General features: G+C 50.1%; 6 protein-coding genes across 6 annotated transcripts; 3 read left to right on the top strand and 3 right to left on the bottom strand.

The window, feature by feature from the left end:
• Positions 1 to 4,385: 4,385 nt before the first annotated feature.
• Positions 4,386 to 6,521, top strand: BCR38DRAFT_412191 (uncharacterized protein; the record flags this gene model as incomplete). Its single annotated transcript, XM_040858662.1, has 6 exons — positions 4,386 to 4,388; positions 4,475 to 4,597; positions 5,336 to 5,449; positions 5,635 to 5,830; positions 5,906 to 5,983; positions 6,361 to 6,521. 6 exons carry the CDS (start codon positions 4,386 to 4,388, stop codon positions 6,519 to 6,521), a joined length of 675 nt encoding a protein of 224 aa, XP_040712414.1.
• A 716-nt stretch (positions 6,522 to 7,237) lies between these two features.
• BCR38DRAFT_443511 (uncharacterized protein) lies at positions 7,238 to 8,045 on the bottom strand. The gene is made up of 2 exons (XM_040860882.1): positions 7,846 to 8,045; positions 7,238 to 7,783 (listed from the first exon to the last, which is right to left on the bottom strand). Exons 1-2 carry the CDS (start codon positions 7,945 to 7,947, stop codon positions 7,394 to 7,396), a joined length of 492 nt encoding a protein of 163 aa, XP_040712413.1. The 5' UTR covers positions 7,948 to 8,045; the 3' UTR covers positions 7,238 to 7,393.
• Positions 8,046 to 9,315: 1,270 nt separating this feature from the next.
• BCR38DRAFT_350672 (tRNA wybutosine-synthesizing protein 2) lies at positions 9,316 to 10,572 on the top strand (the record flags this gene model as incomplete). Its single annotated transcript, XM_040856589.1, has 1 exon — positions 9,316 to 10,572. One exon carries the CDS (start codon positions 9,316 to 9,318, stop codon positions 10,570 to 10,572), a length of 1,257 nt encoding a protein of 418 aa, XP_040712412.1.
• A 153-nt stretch (positions 10,573 to 10,725) lies between these two features.
• BCR38DRAFT_488162 (uncharacterized protein) lies at positions 10,726 to 11,444 on the bottom strand (the record flags this gene model as incomplete). Its single annotated transcript, XM_040864237.1, has 2 exons — positions 10,726 to 11,210; positions 11,321 to 11,444. The coding sequence occupies 2 exons, from the start codon at positions 11,442 to 11,444 to the stop codon at positions 10,726 to 10,728; spliced, it is 609 nt and encodes a 202-aa protein (XP_040712411.1).
• Positions 11,445 to 11,595: 151 nt separating this feature from the next.
• Positions 11,596 to 13,592, top strand: BCR38DRAFT_443508 (origin recognition complex, subunit 6). The gene has a single exon (XM_040860881.1). It carries the CDS (start codon positions 12,023 to 12,025, stop codon positions 13,181 to 13,183), a length of 1,161 nt encoding a protein of 386 aa, XP_040712410.1. The 5' UTR covers positions 11,596 to 12,022; the 3' UTR covers positions 13,184 to 13,592.
• A 4,193-nt stretch (positions 13,593 to 17,785) lies between these two features.
• On the bottom strand, positions 17,786 to 19,293 carry BCR38DRAFT_443507 (uncharacterized protein). Its single transcript, XM_040860880.1, has 2 exons — positions 18,847 to 19,293; positions 17,786 to 18,778 (listed from the first exon to the last, which is right to left on the bottom strand). The coding sequence occupies exons 1-2, from the start codon at positions 19,259 to 19,261 to the stop codon at positions 17,889 to 17,891; spliced, it is 1,305 nt and encodes a 434-aa protein (XP_040712409.1). The 5' UTR covers positions 19,262 to 19,293; the 3' UTR covers positions 17,786 to 17,888.
• Between the last annotated feature and the right edge of the window lie 108 nt (positions 19,294 to 19,401).

Raw genomic sequence — 19,401 nt, 5'->3', positions numbered from 1 at the left:
CTTTGATAGTATAAAACTGGAAAAGACAGTTGAATCCCAGGATTCAAACTTGAGATGATGGCAGGGGGGACTTGAGCCGACAGTTTCACCAGGTTGGCCTGGTGAGGTTGTTCCGACCCTTGCAGCTAACCAGCGAGAGCATCGCGCTCTACGCTCATCCGTCGACTGCCGCTTTGTCGTAGGCGTCACCAGGGGAAATAGACCCTTCGTGTAGGACTTGGCCAAGTCGGACGAGGACAGGAACACTATGGGCAAGTCCTTTCGACATTTCTCGTTTCCTGGTAATCTGCTGATTTAAGGTTACGGCAGGCGACGATCGTGAGGCCGAATGCTTCATGCTGGACACTATGGACGGCATGGTGATCAAGTGCGTCCGGACGGGGCCTGTTTAACCAGACCCGCCGGATCTTTACGCCAAAGACAATCCGCGGACCTGGCGGGACGAGTGTTGTGTTGATCGGACGGTGCTGGTGGGGCAGCTGGCACGCAAGTAGCGGGAAAAGTACCAGACCTTGCAGTTTCTACCTATGGCCGGGAGACGTCCTTGGCCAGCCGTGCTGAACCGTGCTGAGAAGCAGGGTGGTTTTTATGTGGAACGAGACTGAGGTGACTGATCTTTTTCACAACGGCTGGACTGAGAAAACTAAGGTGGCACAATCAGGCGATGGGAAAGACCTATGGAGCACGGGTGGCGGGACAACTACCGCGGCGATGAGTTTCGGGAAGCTCTTGTACATGAACGGCGTCGATTAGGGCAGCCAAAACATGCTGCTATCTGGATTGTAGTTGGGGAACATCACCCAAGTTTTTGGGAAGCCCCTTGCCAGTATGGCGAAGTGAAGTTTAACGACAAAGCTAGTTTGTCTGGGTTGACTCCTGGATACAGATTGAATGATGCAAGATTGACTCGAATGAAGAGACATGAGGATAAAACGAATTGTAGTTGGAAGGTCATGGCTGCTGAGGTGACCACGGGGACTTGACAATGAGGACATGGCCTGCGACATATCGGATTTCAAGCAGCCTCCTTTCCATATTGGCAATGTTCTGGTACATCTGTATCTACGTTTCTTACTACAACTAGGCCCGTTCTTTCCATGGCACATCAATAATTTATTCGAAACTCTACCCGCTGACATCAAAACGAGCATGAAAGGGTATGAAATACAGTGGTGTAAATTATTAGGTACGAATTATGTAATGCAATGACAGATAAATCCAACTGTGTATCGAACGGTGGCGAATGCAAGGGACCTGTCTGCAATGTTGTGCCTCAGACACACATATTGAATCTCCGTGCACACTTATATAGGTCCACCCGACAACCAAGCTTCCTGGGCATGGAGACAAGCTTCCTTGGCACAATTGTCCTGCAGGCAAGCCGCTGGCTCGTCCAGGGATAGACAGAGACGACACCTGCATAAAACGGTGAGCTGGCTGGCATGACGTCCAGCATAAATCCCGGAAAATTTCATGTTTGGTTCAAATGGGCTCCCTAGAAATTTGGGTAACATTCCACGCGTCGAGGAATAAAACACTAGATATATGCATCCTGGTTTACTTGAGATTCGGCCAGCTTTTGTGGTTCTACTAGTGACTTCCTGCGATCTGAAAAATATCGTCAGTAGCTTAGACACTGCATTCTTCCTCATCTGCACAATCCGGTTTGCAATACTCCTGTCGCTTCAGCTTGAGAAGAAGTAGTTCGAATCCTTTCCCCAGAATCAGTGTCAAAAAGTGACCCATCGAGCACAGGAAGATCGGTCGAGCATTTATTGTTCATCCCTGACGAATATATGTTATTATTATTATTATTAAATACGCCGTAGGCTCGAAGCCCCCGGTACCTCTACTAGTACTCCCGTATGTCAAACCGTGCCCTAATGGCTGGACTAAATACATACGCTGCGTCGTCGGTTCGCCCTATTGGCGACTGCGTTGCGTTCACTACCATACTACGTTGGTTCTCAACCTACCAACAAAGTCCCCCCTGAGAAGATCGATGCTATCTGGGCCTTGAAGCTGTCCGACCCGTCCCTAGCAGCCATCTTACAATAGTCCCACTAACTACTGGTTCTCCTGTTGCCGTTGCGAGGTCTCTGCGAGAGTATAGTGGCCGTGGTGCGATGGCGGCCCGTAATCGTTCCCTCGGTCCTTCCAACAGCCCGCAAAAGAGGATTACGTGCTCTGCCGTCTCAGGGGCATCGCCACAGCGGCATAGCGGCGAGTACACGCCAAAAGCCCCTGTCTTGAATAAGAAGGCTGCTAGTCCTATTTTTTCCGTCCTGATCTGGCACAGCGTAGACGCCTCCAGTCGGTTCAGGCCGAAATACTTGCCCCCTTTCGGTATCTGCATCGAAGGGCCCTCCGGTTCCTCAGCGATAGCGCGTCGCTGGCGATCGTGATGCTCTGCTCCGGTGAGCCATCTCTTCCTCCAGTGGTCGAGGAGGGCAGCCGGGACCTCCTTTTCCTCACTCATCCACTCGGAGCCCCGGGCCTCCTTCTCCATAGTGTACCCTGCCGGTCGGAGTAGCTGCGACGCCTGCTTCCTCTTCGCCGGCCTATCCTGCCGGAGTATATGTGACGCTTTAGCGCTCGCGCTGCGAAGCAGATTTCTCTTCCCGCTAAGCCGTAGCCGTTCTTCAAACTTAGCAGCCCGGGCACTAAGATAGAGGTCTAGTGGCGGGATTGCTGCTTCTGCTTCCAGGTGGCGAACCGGCGTCGCTTTGTGGGCACCACAGACTACCCGGAGGCACTCGTTCTGTATCCCCATCAGGCTCTTAGCTGGCCCTGCCGGTTCCTCACTTATAGTATGCCACGCAGTCGCCCCGAAGGCAATCGCGCTACGGATAACCACCGTATATAACAGCCTCGCCCGTATAAGATCGCAGCCCCACGACATATTGACTAGCTTTGTCAGGGCTAGCTTTTGAGTTGCCATTTTTGTTTTAACACGCTCAACATGGGCGTGCCACGTCAGTTTGCGGTCGAACCAGACTCCTAGGAACCTGGCTGAGACTACCGGCGACACTGTGGCGTCCCCAAGGCGAATACTTTGCGGCAAGGGCTCTCGGGCCCTAGTAAAGTGCATTAGCTCACTCTTGTCAGGAGCGAACTCCATCCCGTGCCTCACTGCCCACCGCTGACACGTAGCCCATGCGCTCTCCAACCGGCGGCAGGTCGTGTCTGGATCGGTGCCGACGCTTAGCAGGTTCGTGTCGTCCGCGAACCCGACTACTAAAAGTAGTGGGTGCTGCTCCGCTAGCTCCTCGTACAGCGTTGAAATGTATAATATAAACAGTATCGGGGATAGCGGTGACCCCTGGGGGACGCCAGCTCGTAGGGGGATTGGCTCTGACTCCTTGCCATCGAACCGGAGGCGTACCGTCCTATCCTCCACGAAGCTGCGTACCCACTCCTGAACCCACTCCGGGTAGCCTTTCCGGGCTAATATGGAAATCAGCCGTCTGTAATTGACCGTATCGAATGCCCCCTTGATGTCTAGCTGTAGCAGCGAGGCGATGCCCCCGCGTCTCCACGCCGTATAGACCACGTCCTCAACTATACGTATTGCCAGTTCGGTGGACCTCCCAGCGCGGTTACCCATTTGGCCGTTTGGTAGTAGGCCGGCCGCCTCAGCTACTTTGGTGATACGCTGGCTCATCGCCGTCTCTATTACCTTCCCTACCGTGCTAAGCAGGGCAATGGGGCGCCAGCCGCCAGGGGTCTGCTTCTGAGCTGTCGTTTTATTAGGCTTAGGGATAACAACCACCCTCGCTGAGCGGAAGCGCTCCGGGTAGTACCCCAGCCTAAAGCTAGCTGTTGCCAGATCCGCTAGGATCTCCCATAGGGGTTCACCGCAGGCCTTTAGCAGGCCAGTGGGGATCAGGTCGTCGCCGGGAGCCTTCCGAGCAGCCGTTCCTTTGATGATAGACTCGATATCCATTGTGGTCACCTCCCTAGGGACGTTCAGCTCTGGTCTCGTCTGTAATAGGCCGCGATCGAGGTCCGATAGATCTATATACGGGTCTGGGAAGAACCTCTCAGCTAGTAATTTTGCCTTCTCATCATGTGTACGTGCCGTAAGCGTGTCGCCGGCGTCCCTCCGGAGATCTGGCAAGCCGTGGGCCGAATATATGACTACGGCGGTTGTGGTGACCTGAATAGACCCAGCTTCTCTGACAATTCCATCACCAAGCGCACCATCAGGTACTTCGAGGCCCGGGCCAACGCGCCTCTGCGACGTCGTATCGCCGGAGGATCTTAATCTAAATGAATCCTCGCACATCAAATTTGCCTTTGCCTTTGCCTTTGCCTTTGCCTTTTTTACTCTACTACTTTTGCGATCGCACCTGCAGACACGGCGGGAGGCTGTATAGTCCCTTATGGTGAGTCCTGAAGTGAAGTCTCACTCAAATCCAGCCCGACTCACAACTTCGACAGGCCGTCAAAAAAACAATGCTGGTATCTGCAGCACTTTGACCTGGACAATATCCGGCCTAATTTCGACTGGTTCAATATTGTGGCGTATGATCAGCATGGAGCCTGGGACGCGCAATCTCAGTCTATCGGTCCATTCATCGTATCGCACACAGATGTGAGTGTCTCTGCCCCCGGGTCTTCATGACTCCTTTTCGACCATATTTTTGGCTCGAAGTTCACGAGTACAATATCCACGCTGGCAGTTGAGTTGTTTTCGACCGCCGTTTCTCAAAGTCATTTTCGCCATTCACAGGTGACAGAAATCGGCCTAGAGATGTAGCTTTTCTGGAGGCGTTAAACTCGCAAAAGTCGGCATGCGTCTCGAGAGTATTTGAGGACTTGTGTAGGTAGTCACTATCTTAAGAAGGAAGAAAAAAAAGCAAGCGGCCAAGCAAGTAGTAATTGAATTTCATTCCCTTCGCCTGTTGAGACTCTAGTTTCTTTTTTATGACCTGCTGAGGTACTTTTATTGTTCAAGACGATCTATTCCAGCCTTTCGAGGCTTCATTTTGTTTTTCCCCTGCTGAGGTGATTCGATTCTAGGACCTGTTGAGGCTCAGCCGATTGTTCGTAGCTGTTGAGGTACTTTTATTGATCCGATCAGGCAAGAAGACTCTCGATCTGTTATTATTTCACCCTCCCGGATATTAAGGTCTTGTTGAGGATCTTGTTTTCCGTTGCCATCATATTCATCTTAAACCTGCGGGCATTTATTGCCCGTCGTCACCAGAAACACAAGTTTGCGGATTCGCGGTGTCTTGGAGGGACCATGGTGAGACCTTCATTGTTTTTTCGTCCACTTCGTCAATTCTTTTTTTATATAATTTGACGTACCTACATAACCAAGTACTAGCTCTGGATAACGCCAGGTTTGGGCCATGGACCAGTGCGATCAAGACGAAGACAACGGCCTCGCATTGGCCAAAAGCGTCACGACGGGCAAGAAGATGCCAACCAGATAAGCCAGGTACATAACAGACTGCGGAGCCTCGTGCAAAAAGGGCACCAACAGAGTGACGTAGATTAATGGGCAGCTAGGCAAGCTGTCCACGGCGGACAAGTGAGCCACAAACGACTATCGGGGGTAGATGTGACGACGACGAGACCGAGGCGCTGTAGAACAGTAATAACCACAGAAAGAATAGCGAACAGAAGTACAATGGTGGGATTTATAGTTACTACTACAACGAGTTTAATTCGATGCCAACTAAGGAGGAACTTGAGAAGAAGGCCGAGGAGCTTGCCGATGAGGCAGCGCTAAATATTACCTTCAAAGCCTTCTGCAGAACCATTGTACTGGTTTTGCTGCCACCTATGGAGTTTATCAAGGCTATCATTCCCATCATTGGTGAGTTTTGGTTGCAATATCCCTTGTTCTGGTAGAGTCAATGGAAACTGGTACTAACCTCTGAATTCAACTTAGGGGAAAGTCTCGATATCGCTGGACTTGGCTCAACGCCTGCTCTGATCCAGTTGGGCACAGAAGGCATCGAAAAGGAAGGTAAAGCCGCTTTTAAAGTGTTCGGTAAGGAGCACTCGGTCACCTTTGACAAGCCGCAATACAGTGTGACGCCCGGCCAATTACTCTCACTCGTCAGTTAAAATATCTTCCTGTCCCGCCAGCACCAACAAGGCACGAGACGCGGAAATGGTCACTTTCGCAGTACTCTAACCCGCTGCCGGATGCAAAGCACACATGAGCCGTCATGATGGTGCCTAAAGATTGCTGGGGCATCCTGATCAGCATGTTCTTCACATATGATTGGATCGATAAGTACATGAGCGCCAAGCCGGCCGGCATGCAGGGTCAGATGGTGCGCTACCTCGACGCCAGCAAACTGTTCAACAAGTGCCTGCGCACGCCGAACTAAGACCCAGTGCACAAGTCCACCATGATCGAGACCAACAGGGGCATCGACACCGATTGGGAGGAGGCTACATTACCTGTGAAGTCGCCGCCCGAGGCCTTGGTCGCTTCGCCTAGCCCTGAGATGATGGGGAATAGTGAAGAGAAGAAAGCTGCGCCTAGCTTACTTTGATCCGAAAGAGGATTTGTCCTTCCGCGAGAGACTGTAAGCCCTTGAGATTATGGGGAATAGTGAAGAGAAGAAAGCTGCGCCTAGCTTACTTTGATCCGAAAGAGGATTTGTCCTTCCGCGAGAGACTGTAAGCCCTTGAGATTATGGGGAATAGTGAAGAGAAGAAAGCTGCGCCTAGCTTACTTTGATCCGAAAGAGGATTTGTCCTTCCGCGAGAGACTGTAAGCCCTTGAGATGATGTAGTCACAAAGATTTCATGGGAATAACATAGATGCTTCATTTTGGGATAGCCGGAATTTCCATAAAAGTTCGGAATGAGAACTTAGGCATTATCAGAATTTGTCCAGTCGTGCTATGAGGAGGCATATACTCGACAATACTAGAGAAGGACCATCGCTCGGTAAATGTTCTTCTAGATATTGTAGAGACCGATAAGTCAAAGGATAAGCACGACATCAATACGCAACTGAAAAGAATTGAGAACGCCTCGTGTTTCCTGAGCACAGCCACTCAGAGCCAAGCACTTGAATTTGTGTTCTCGGCTGTTCTCTGAAGTAGCTAGGCGTGTAAGCACTGTTGGCCCTGAATAGTAATGGTGATTTAACTGTGACCTTCATAATGTCAAGGATTATGGATATTCATGCTACGGTGTGAATTCGTATGGCTATAATATGGCCAAGTTGACGGAAACAAGCATTTATATACTGCCCAAGTAGTTCAAAGAGAGTGAACGCGTGACATTCTGAAATATAATCTATGGAGAGCCTGGCCAAGGCTTCAAGGCAATGCAAAACAACTGACTTTTGTATTTCTGTACCGTATGCCAGCAACCTCCCTCCATCTCCCATCTCCTATCTTGTCCCTTCCTAGGCCTAAGTCTGGCAATTCCCAATCCCATTTGATATAATAAGGCACCACGAGCAATTATACCCATTGACAGCCTGGTCAATGCAGTACTGATCGTTCGGGCAGTTTTCCGAGACACAGCTGTTCTGTCTGCCCTCAACAATGACATTGCGCTCTTTGCGTGGCTTAGACGTGTGCTCCAGAGCTCGAGCCTTAGCTGCCTTGGCTTCCTCTAGGAATGCGGCATCGGGCGATCGAGCAAAGCTGCCAGTGGAGCGGGAGTCGAGGGGCGCAGCATCAAGGACGTTAAAGCGGGAGTCGAAAGATCTGGCGACATTGTCGGAACCGATGTACGTGAAGCCCTGGCCGCTGGGGTCGCGCTTCAGGTTCGATAAATCCTCGACGACGTTCCGGGTCTCCTTTGCCCTCCGGGTTAATATGCGAATGGGTAGATTGGAATAGAGTGTTATAACAGTACCTTTGTAGGCGAGGAGATCACGGTAGTAGCCATGGCTAGAGCAAGAAGGGTGGTAGCGGTGAACTTCATATTGCCTTTTGCTGTAGTTCTCTTTTCTGTCATAGATATCTCAATTTATTATAATTGGATGTTAATGTGGATGGAATGAATTTATGTCTGATCGAACTTCGGTCGACCCGACCTTAGCTACTGGCTTTTATAACCTACCTGGTACTTGTGTCCAACTATACAACGTGATGTCCCAAAAGACTTCTTCGTCACTAAAAAACGAAACGTTGCATTGTTTCCAGGCGTTTTCTCAAGTCCACGCCGTTTCTTAGGTCAGATTGCGGCTGTGAATCCATTTGGCCGCTAGTCACACCTCACAAGGCTTGAGTAATGGTGCCCAATCCGGCAATTGCAGATCTAAGCAGTTGAGAATCGGCATCGCTAATCTTGTGTCATTCTCAATTAATTGGGTATGAATCTCCGTGTACTCACGGGATAGGATTTGCCACCGAATCCTTGGTTCCCAGTAGTGACGTTGGCTTATCGTATGACAATCCTTCCGGGAGCCGGTGGGCACCCGGCCCGTGTGGCTGTGGGTCACACAATATTACAGAAGTCTTAGAATATCGTCGCACCCGAGGAATCCGGGTATTGTAGTTCAGAATAGGCGTTTGGCTATCTGTATAAGGGAAGCGTCTTGGAGGAAGAAGAAGGGGAGGTCAAAGATTATCAAATTATTCAGAGAATACCTACCTGTAAACACCATTGATCACCCGGTGATTAACAGAGGGAACGCCTGTTTCTGACCTTCACTCTGTACTACTGTGGCCTAGCCGTTCCTGACAACGATGACGGTATTGTCGGACCGCACAAGCTTATGACTTCTAGCGACTGTCTTTTACGGCTTCCCGCTACTACAGCCGGTTGACTGATAATGGAGAACCTCGACCACACCCTTGGCAACAGCCTACTGTTAGAGCTTCAGGAGCGAAACCTCTGGTGTATCAGCAACTGACTCAAGCGTGCGTCTCAAAAAGGCACACTTTTCTGTACTCAAGTCCCTTATGGCCACCCCTCCTTTGGACTTGGGGAGATCAAAGACACATTCAATCTATGCTTTGTTATAGATGGCAATAGGTATCCTGCTCGATGGGTGATATAGATGCGGTCAACTCCACCGACAACATACACGGGCATAATGCTTGTGATTCAGTCAGCATGCAGTTCCTCGAGGACCGAATTAATTCCAATAAGAACAGATCCCAGTCTAAGACGAATTCGAGTCTTGAATAGGGGCCTATCCGGGATAAATGGCCCGTGCGCTAGGACTCGAAGTTCAGAACTGCTAGGATACTGCTTGCAAGTGGACGACCCGTAAACTCTAATAAGCAGCCACCGCTTGTCAAATTGAAACGTCAACATCGCGACATCATGAAGCCAGCACGCGACAATTCGAAGCGCAGGGGACCCAAGAAGTCCAAAATGAAATTTTCGAATCCCATTGAGGCGGCAATAATTTCCTGGTTCATCCTCGTAGATCAGGATACACCTTCTATAACGGTCCAGTTCGAGACTTTGGGCGTCCACCACGATCTCATAGATCACGCACCCAAGAGATGGACTGTCTACGAACCCATGGTATTGCTACCAGCCGGCTCATTCACGAACGCCAATTGGACAAGTCTGATTAGCAGTCTGACTGAAGATCAACTCGACAAGCTCTGGCAATCCATTCTCAACGAAATCTCGAAGAAATCGGGGTGCTCCAAGACCACGCCGCTTACTCATCTTGCAGTGAATGAGGGCATCTCTTTGCACGCTGCCCAAGATGACCACGATGATGCGCCTGAAGAGAACATCCTGCGCAGTCCGGGCGGACTACGCATGTTACACGGCGACTTCGGACCGTCCGGGCTATCCTCCCCAGATCAAATTGTGACGGGTCAAGATTTCGAAAATGCGTTCTGGGTGTCCACGAGGCAGAATGGCATATATCAAACATGGGCTCCTCGGTGGACTATGTTCAGCCGCGGCAACATCAAGGAGAAGGCACGGTTGCTGTCTTTCCATGACGCGGCATCTTCGGACAGCCAGAATGCCTTGCCGCACAGAGTATTGCCCGCTGGAGACGTCAAGGAGAAGTGGGCGATAGATATGTATGCCGGCATTGGGTATTTCGTCTTTTGCTATGCTAAGATGGGATTGCGGGTCCTCTGTTGGGAGCTCAACCCATGGAGTGTGGAAGGATTGCGGCGTGGCGCAGATGTGAATGGGTGGAGCGTCAAGGTCGTACAGGGTGCGGAGCTGGAGGGTCCCATGGAGAAAGTGATGGAAGGGGGCGAGAGAATCGTGGTATTCTTGGAGAACAACCGGAAAGCTCAGGGACGGATTCGGGATATCCGGAGGCTCCGGGGGGAGGGACAACTAGCTGTTGACTTGGAGGTTCGGCATGTCAACTGTGGACTTCTGCCAACGAGCAAGGATAGTTGGGCCGATGTCTGGGACATTGTGCGCGAGGGAGATGGCCAGGAGGCTTGGCTGCATCTGCACGAGAACGTGGGGGTTGCGGATATCGAAACCCGAAAGGCGGAGATTCAGCAGCTGTTTGACGGTTTGGATCCGGAGCACCAATCCGGAAAAGCCGTCGTGGCGCATGTGGAGCTCGTCAAGACGTTTGCGCCAGGTGTTTGGCATTGTGTGTTTGATGTCTACATTACGAGATCTAGCGGCGCGGCATGACACCCCACATCCTCAAGATCCTTTACCATTATTACCCGATGTCTTATTGTATACTCCCAGTCGTTCCTCGTGTCCAATAGTAACCCACGGGCCAGGGTGATGCGCATACGCCGTTCAAGTGCCAACCCAGTCAATCATCCGATACCTTGTTTCCTAACCACCTCTTCGGAACTTGCCTGGGATGTTATCCTCAATAATCTGAATCCTATTCATCGCCTCAATCCTCTCCTCCTCATCCTCCATCTGCTCGTGCTTCTTAAAATGCTCAATATCCTCAGGATGCGTCAAGTCCTCCAACTTGGTGTTCTCATCATGGTACTTCTCCCAATGGTGAATCTCGTACTCATACTCGTCGTCTCCATGGTGCCCGGGCCCCGTAGCCATGTCGGGCAGCCGCTTCCCCTCGTTGATAAACATGACGAACTCGTCGCGGGTCACGTAGCCGCTACTGTCCGTGTCGAGCAGGGCCAGCAGCTGGCGCGTGATTTCGTCCCTTCGCGACTTGAGGATATGCTTGTTGGAGTCGTCGAAGAGGCCATATGTCCGCAGGATTTCTTCAGGCTCCCAACGCCCGTCGCTGTCGAAGTCGTGCAAGGAGAAGAACGACGAGGCGTCAAACTCAGCTATGTGATGTTCCTCTGGGGAAAAGATTGTTTGTTAGCTGCGCAGCTCCATTGCAAGATGCATGTGATCCAGACTGTGGAACCTGGACTAAACATCCATTCCCATTACACAAGGCGGTCCTTACCTGCCATGTGTTTTGTCATCCAGTCGGCATTTTCATCGACCATTGGCTTTTGCGATCCGCCGTGGTCGCCGTGAGCCAGACCTCCGCCGACAAAGCTCAGTGCCAGGATAGCGATAGTGCGCATCTTGTAGTATCGATTGCGCTGGCTTTCGAAATGGCGCGAGGAAATTGGTCTAGATGGTGGCAGCAGGATACCTTGCGACTGGTGAGAAAGTAAATATTTACTTGAGACTTGAGTTTTGGAAATTCGAACAAAGAAGTCGACGTTCAAGTTGGGTAAGCTGCAGGGCGATCAGCGGCACTGCAGGGATTGATTGATGTTGCTACGTCAGGGGTTCAGGGGTCGTTTTTGGCGACTCAGACCCATGGAAACGCGTCCAAGCAGTCCCAATCCTCAGTAATGCGCAACGCCTATTCGTGATGTGTCAACGTCGCCAACTTGAATGAACATATAAATCCCTGCATTCGGCATTACCAAATCGTATTTTCCTAGCATGCCAAATTCCAGCCACAAATCGTGCTGACGTCCATGTTGCGCCCGGACCTCGGAAAACAACAGCCAACGACCCAACCGACAGCTTGGAGCAGTCGCGCTCTCGAGTTGGGGAACGCGTTTCGATTTTGATTTCGCGTCCTCGAACTCAACAATCACCAAACAGGAAGCCCGCGCCGAGCCCTTGAACTGGCATTGCACCAGCGACGATGTCTCGGTCTCTGGAGCCAACCCTCCTTTCGCTCCTACCCACATTTCCGTCCTCGAGTTCTCTTCCCCGTGAACTTCTCGAGCTCGCGTCATCGCTCCTAGCCCAATCCCGCCACAACGCTAGCACTCTCAAAGCCGAAGAAGAAGTTAGCCGCCTGTATGCCTGCGCACACATTGCCTGCGAGCGCCTGAAGATTTCGCTTGATCTGCCGCCCATTCAACCCCGACCGCCTGTTCCGCCACGTATCTACAAGCGGCTGTACAATCATCTAGACCGTGTGTTGATTGCTCCATCAGCAAAAGTGAGGACGCCAATTTCGAAGGCGAGGGACGGCGGTGCTGGTGGTCTATTCGGGAGTGCAAGTACACAAAGGGTCAAGGAGAGGAAGACTCCAAGTAAAGATGTGTCGCTTGCACAGTTTAGATCGCCTGAGAAAGGGGACGTCACGCCCACCAAGTCCACATCTACCGCTAAGAAGCGAAAGGCGCCGACAGCGTCGGACAATCCGCTTCCAACATGGATACGGCCTACCATCAAGTCAATCTGTACACAGCTTGACAGTGACAGAATTGGCCGTACCGTTCTAGCTGGCATGCAGACCATTGTGGCACCGTCCAATCAGCGCACCAAGGATGACTGGGTCAACGCGCATCTAACGTCACTGCTGGCAGCAGTCTATTTCCTGGTCGTGACGAAGGTGGTTATTCTCGAGACGGGGAAGGAGTTCGACTCTAAGCAGTATACGAAGTTACGAAGGAAGATCCTAGCGGCTCTCGAGCAGGCCCACTCCGAGGTCGACGACTATAGCTGGGATGGCTGGAGCGACATTGGGACCAAGGATGTCGATGGGGCTGTCAATAAGGTCGTTGAAAGTACGTGGCAGGACGAGGAATGGTTTACGGGAATCCAGGACATGGTTCACAGCCAAAACCCTACGAATCGTGACGGAGCGGATGTCGATGGAACGAACGAAGGTCAAGATTGCGCTGCAGGGGAGCGAGCTCTCACGCAACGAGGTGATACCATGTTCCAGAGCCGATGGGTCATGACAGACCGGAAGCGGGAAGAGTATCGCCTTTGGAAAGAGGATATCATGAAGAGGATAGAAGACATGGAGAATGCGAAGAGCGGGGAGATGGATGCTGATGTTGTGGCTTGAGCAATTGTGTTTTGAAAGGCGTCGTGGATGAGATACCCCTTTGCACTTGGCGCGCTAAAGAAATTGCGCGTCCACGTTCAGACAATTATTGTTCTGTTCTGCTCTAACTCTAGGTCAACAACTACATTCTGCCACTTCTTAGACGTGATTATCCCGCTATACCAGGACATTCCATACTAATATTCATCAATGGGGTTTCCCAGGAAAGTGAATCAATGGAAGATGTCATTGAATGGGAAGCGGCTACCACTAATACTTAAACCGATCTCGACCCGAGGTTCAATTACACGACTAACCATATAAATCAGCAGTTGGTAGATATCCCAGCTTGTCCGGTCTGTCTGATCACCACTGCACTTGTGTCGTTTCTGAACCCGCTGTATTTTCTCAACGATAGTATCTGTAGCCCTAGAAGACATAATAGCTATCCATACTTTATTCGTAGCCTTATCGCACGGCTCTCTGCCTCAACCTCACTTTCTAAAACTAAGATTACACCACTGAACTTGCCTCCCGCCTAAGAAAGAAAGCTTTACTAGCCGGAGCCCTGCTCCTGGCGCGGGCGACTGGCACCTTTACTAGGATGACCTAGATTTGCGCTCAGGCAGCCTTCCTCGAACCAAACCCCAAATTTGAACGCCCGCGTTGGAGAGGCGACAAGACGGGCATTGCGGACACGGGATTCCACTTTGACGGCATACATGACGAACAAGTTGTGCGGGAGAAGGATGCCAGAAACAAGCTCTGATTTGAACACTGTGAAAAATGAGGAGACGTAAGTTGTAGTTTGATGTTTAAAACTAAGCGTCAGAAGTCTCCAATATGAGAATGACCCCCCTGACCCCTGCCCCGCTATCGAAGTGTTGTTTGGTAATATCAGATTTCACGAGACGGGAGGTGACAAGATATGTAGACCTCAAACCCTTTGGCAGGTCAACTGTAACTGTGGTTCAAGTAGTATCATACCATACTTTTGTCCCCCCCCTGTTTCGAACCGGCCAAGTATGATCTCACTGAGCACCTACATCCTGCCGTTGTCATGAAATCGCAAATCTTCACTGCGTAGCACCTCTGCTTGGGCTTGTAGCTATTTCCCGTCTCCAAAATCTGCTACGGGGGGTTCTATAGAAAACTTGTACTATAGATGCCAATGTGGAGGTGGAATATGTGAGCTGTCGCATTGAGGGACACATGAGCTTGCAGGGGGGGTGTTATCCCTGCTAATGGATCAACTTTTGGGACCAATTGGCCGTCAAAAGACGAGGGACCCACTTGTTGCAGAATGTGGTCATATTGGGAGTTATAAGATGTGACACAACTGCGAATATGCTCTTCAAGAACAGGAAGTTCGATGTGTGAGTTCAAAGCGAATCTGCGCACCAACTAACTTCAAGTGGATATACATACCTTACAACACAGCCTCACAGGGCGTTGGTGGCTCTTTGAAGTACATGCTGCAGGTTAACACCATTCAGGATGTGTTGACTCAAATGCTGTCGGGTCTCGAGAGGATAGATATCGTCGACATCGCGGACTATTCGCACCAAGAGCTTAGAGCTTTCGGATAATCTGGACACATCGGACGAGAAGATGGTTGTTGCTTACGATCCTAATGTAGAAAAGGGAAAAGCTGCTTGCATGGTGCGGGCTGGGAGTCGGAGTAAGAAGGGGAACGTCAAAAATGCAATGAAGCATAAGGATACTGATGAACACATTTTGAGGCCAAATGGGATTATATTGATGAGCAGAAGAAGAATCGTGACAAAGTTTAAAATGCTAGAATTGTTGGCATCGCAGAAGGTGTTCCGTTAGCGGTCCCGAACGAGGGTTTGATGATGTATTGTGCCTGTCTGATAGCACTTTGATGCATAAGGTAGCGGTGGTCTGCTGTCGGTATAGTTTCCTACCAAATACCATATACTATCTGATAGGGAAAGCCATTACCCAGAAGTGTGACAATGTAGTGTGATGATGTCCCACCAACTCAACCTAGACTCCGTGTGGGAGGAGAGAGAGCGGGCATTATTTTTTCAGAATATTCCTAGTGGGAAATATTCGAATCCCCTACATGGCATCTTCGAGTGTCGCATCCCAATTGAGCATCGCTTCGCCTGAGCCGAGGATGTAATTGCTGCTGGCTAAGATGTTAACGGGTTTGAACCGACAATGGGATGGCCTTTGTATATGGGTCTGGGGTGCCCTGGATAACATCCGAGAGAGGCGCCATGAAACATCTCAAGGACTAACTTAGCATCGAGAGGAACAAATTAGACAAAACTAGCGTCTTTTGCAGTTTGGAGTTGTATGGGCACCAGGAGAGTAAAAGTTTGGGATTGCAAATACTGCAGAGAGGAGAGGGCGTACAATTGGTATTATCCCATTGTAAAGCCCTGTGTGGTGTGTTTTATGATAGCCTACGCAGCTCAAAAAGCCAACTGGGGGAACTAGGCATGGCTCCCAAGATCCAGCCCCAGATTTACAGGTACCCAGCCACTCAATCATGAGGCCTTATGCAACAGACATGTAGGCTCGGCGTCAACTTTTCACACTATACAGAATCGTATACAGCTATAACATCGAGGCTTGGTTATCAGGTGTTCCGTGCTTAAAGGCACCTCTTATACGAGATTATGAAGACAGATTGCCACATGAAGAGATCTACATCGATCTTTGTTCTGCAGCTTACTCATACCCACTGTCATACTCCTGTACCATATCCAAAGGTGCTTTATGTATCCTGCCTATTGGGGACAGACACATGAACTGCAAATTGCTGCCTAGAGCACTGTGCTGACACCTCCCCTTTTACGGTCACACTACGATCCATCCCAATCCTTTCCAGCGACCAGCCGCCAATTGATAATCCCTACGTCCTCTGTCTCCTACATGGACCGCTTTTACCGCTGATCAAACTTTGGAGTAAAGCGGTTTTACCATAGGCCCGTTGCAAAATGGTGTCGAGGCTGCAATATTGATATTAACCATTCGTTGGCGGACTGGTGCCACCCACAACTATCTGGACAGTGCTACTTATAATCGATATATGCATGGGGATAAACTATTTTAACACATACAAGATCCCCATTTGACTTCATCACTTTGTATGTTTAAGGCCCTAATATCCAAATCGTTCTCTTGATAGATCCAGGAGGACAGAGACCTATTTCAATTCGATGCAAGATTATTTGCACACAATAAGTCCGATGGTTATGAGCCCGGTTGCTGCAATAATCCTTCTGCGGCATTATGGGGTATTGTCGGTACTCCAAATCAGGATACGATGAAGTCAACAGCTCGAGACGTCGTCAGACAGCCTCTTTTTTGAAAAATATTTAGAGCCTTCTCGACATTCGCGTCAGTAACGACGGACTACTTCTGTGTCGCTACGTACCAAGGTTAGTGCGTACGCTTAATATGTCAGCACTTTGCCCGAGACCGATAAGTGAATTCGAACACGTTAAGGCCATACAACTATCATCCAAATATGACGATTCTAGCATGTGTATAACGCTCCGAGCCAATCTTTTATCAAGATAAAAGCATGTAGAAGTTATAGAGATCATCGGGCGAAAGTGTTGAACTCGGAAATGATCAAATTTTGTGAAGAAAATTTTCGTTAGGTAAGTCTTGACACAATAACTGTGGCGCACTCCCCTAGCAGTTGATTGTGCTTTTCATCGAATTTACTTCGTCTTGCGACAACTTGGATACATGGACATGTATGTAGGCAATATTTTCCGTTGAAAAAACAAGCTAAAACAACGACCAAACTTACCAGCGTGTGTGACTATGTAGGCATGGACAGATATGCATAATACCCTCAAAAATAAACTGATGTAACTGAATTACTTTCTCAGGTCGGATCTTTCCAGGCACTCAATCTAAGCTCCATTCGCAACCTGCCCTATAGCAGTTTTGTGTCAGAGTATGTTGGCAATACAGGCTAGAGGGATGTATTGGTGGTGATGATGATTATAGGACTAAGTCCCAAAGGCTGCAGCTCCGGAAGGGCTCTCTATGGATAAGTAGCCCAAGCGCTGCACCCACAACACAGGCAGTGTGCCTAGGGCACGCAACAGAGTCATGCTGTGCCGGTGTCCCATGCTTAGAGACAGAAAAGGGACGAAACAGCACTGAACGGCAAACCTGTGTTCCTTACGTACTGAGCACCAGACCAGTGCCCAACTAAAACAGAGAAAGCGCATAAAACAAAAAAGGCCCGCGTGCCCAGTCAAGAAGGCCGGATTCCTCCAGATAGAGCCTCGGGGCTGGAAAGAGTATTTCTCGCCCAGCTGAGCTTAAGAAAAAATGGCAGGATTAAAGTCCTCACGTCTCTCCTGACCCAGGTAGCATCGCGCCGCTACAATGCGAAAATCGTCTCGTACCGCAGCAGCTGCGCAATAATATCAGCCACAAACCGTCGCTGGTTTCTTATCCATATTTTTTTGGCGGCTGGTTGGATTTCAGTCTGGATCATGGGTTCCGTCGTTGAAGAACAAATCTGAGAATACAGAAGACCTAAATGGACGGCAGTACCTATACATATTCCACAAGTCTGCATAGCTGGGGTCGGGAGTGGCACCAAACCCGAAAGACATAACAGCATGTTTACAGCTACAATGAAAATACATATTCTAAAAAGCATCTGGAGTCAACTATTGTTTATCATTCAGCTATGATGCTTGATATTCTTATCCTCTCCACTTCAACCCCCACCCTCCCTACTCCTATTTCCACGGCCACTCCTATCGTCCTCTTCAATCAAAACCGCCTGACTATCCGTGAAGACTTCCATCTTCGTCAAATTCGTTCCTACGACCCCTAGCTCATCACTAGAATATAACCCCGTAAATTTGATCCCCCTCTCCCTAGCCAGCCCGTGCAAATACACCGGATACGTCAAGCGCTCTAGATAGTATATGCCCAAAAGCACTAATTTCGGCACCAGTTCCCTTTCCGCAAGCAGCATGTGCACCAGACACCAATCGCGATCCGCCAACACCACTTTCATACCCGGCGGCGGACATGGCCACATAGGTACCAGGCCCTCCAGTCCGAATACTTGTAGATTAGGGGGCAAATGCGTGTTAAGACGTTGTCGGATGATCGCTTGTGAAGCTTGGCTGGGCCCATAGTCATTGCCTAGGATGTAGCGTGGGTGGACGGTCAGTGAATTCAGGGCGGGGAAGGAGCCGAAGTCCATTCTGACATCGTCGGTGGGGTGCATGTATCGCAAAAGAATAAACACCATGCCGAGAGATTCTCGGGCAGAGGAGAGGATTCTAGGATACAGTGAAGCTGGAAAGGGGAGTTCTCTGTCGTGGTGAAGTCTGAATCTCCAGAGCTTTTTGGATGGCGAGATGAGGCGGGTCAGGGCCTGCTCTGTGTACATCGAGGTTTCGATGTGGAGTTCTTTCAGATTTTCGTGGATGAGGTAGTCTGGTCTGGTATCTGCTAGACAGGAGAAGTCGAGGTAGGACAGTCTGATGCGGGTTAAACTGGGGTGCCGGAAGATAGAGCGGTCTTCGCGCTCCAGTTTGTAGTACGTGGTCGCCCTCGTAGCGGTGTCCAAACTCAGCTGAACGGAGAGCGTTACTGCTATAAGAGTCAGCAGCCTGTCTGAACAACGGCAGCTTGACACTCTGATGGATATATCTACGGACAGTTGGTCATGCGCAGCTGCGGGCGTACCGCACGACATAATGCACGCCTCTCCGTCGCCGTTCGCTCATCCGTAACAGGTCCCTCGTGCTGTGCTATTATGCTTTCGAGATTGGGGAACTCTCGAGCAAGAAGTTGTTGGAAAGAGCGCGGATCCCATTCATCAAGCACAAGGTAATGAATCATGGGAACCACATCAGGTCTTCGGTCCAGGAAGCGGAGTAACCAAGCCGTGTCATTTTGAGTCCCAATCTTGGTGTAGATCTTCCAGTAGAGATGTGGCTCAGTAAGACGTTGCGCGGCTTTACAAGTTCTCACCAATGATTGCTTATCCTTCAGTTTCTCCAGACAGTCGATGATCATTAACAGGAGCTCGGGTGCAAGAGAAAGGAGGGTCGAGCGATCGGGAGTGCCCATTATGTCGGTGGGGCAGAAAACCTGGAGAGGAGTTCAAGGAGCGAAAGAAGTGGCGCAGGGCTTATCCCATCTAAAAAAATCTCAAATCACGTGCAACTAACACTTGAGCTGCAGTAGTGCCTCAGGCCGGCAGACACAAG

The sequence above is a fragment of the Pseudomassariella vexata genome (genome assembly GCF_002105095.1).
Source record: "Pseudomassariella vexata strain CBS 129021 chromosome Unknown BCR38scaffold_12, whole genome shotgun sequence".
In the NCBI taxonomy this organism is placed as follows: Eukaryota; Fungi; Ascomycota; class Sordariomycetes; order Amphisphaeriales; family Pseudomassariaceae; genus Pseudomassariella; species Pseudomassariella vexata.
Note: the sequence above shows the minus strand (reverse complement) of the source record. Positions and strands in the feature narration are given on the sequence as shown.

What these genes read in the sequence shown, in the direction of transcription:
- BCR38DRAFT_443511 (XM_040860882.1), bottom strand. Translation starts at nt 7,947, where the DNA reads ATGACAGAAAAGAGAACTACAGCAAAAGGCAATATGAAGTTCACCGCT. An exon ending in TGATCTCCTCGCCTACAAAG is followed by an intron (nt 7,784 to 7,845) that starts GTACTGTTATAA and finishes AGGGCAAAGGAG; the next exon opens with ACCCGGAACGTCGTCGAGGA.
- BCR38DRAFT_443508 (XM_040860881.1), top strand. Translation starts at nt 12,023, where the DNA reads ATGTCTCGGTCTCTGGAGCCAACCCTCCTTTCGCTCCTACCCACATTT.
- BCR38DRAFT_443507 (XM_040860880.1), bottom strand. Translation starts at nt 19,261, where the DNA reads ATGGGCACTCCCGATCGCTCGACCCTCCTTTCTCTTGCACCCGAGCTC. An exon ending in GCAGCTGCGCATGACCAACT is followed by an intron (nt 18,779 to 18,846) that starts GTCCGTAGATAT and finishes CTCTTATAGCAG; the next exon opens with TAACGCTCTCCGTTCAGCTG.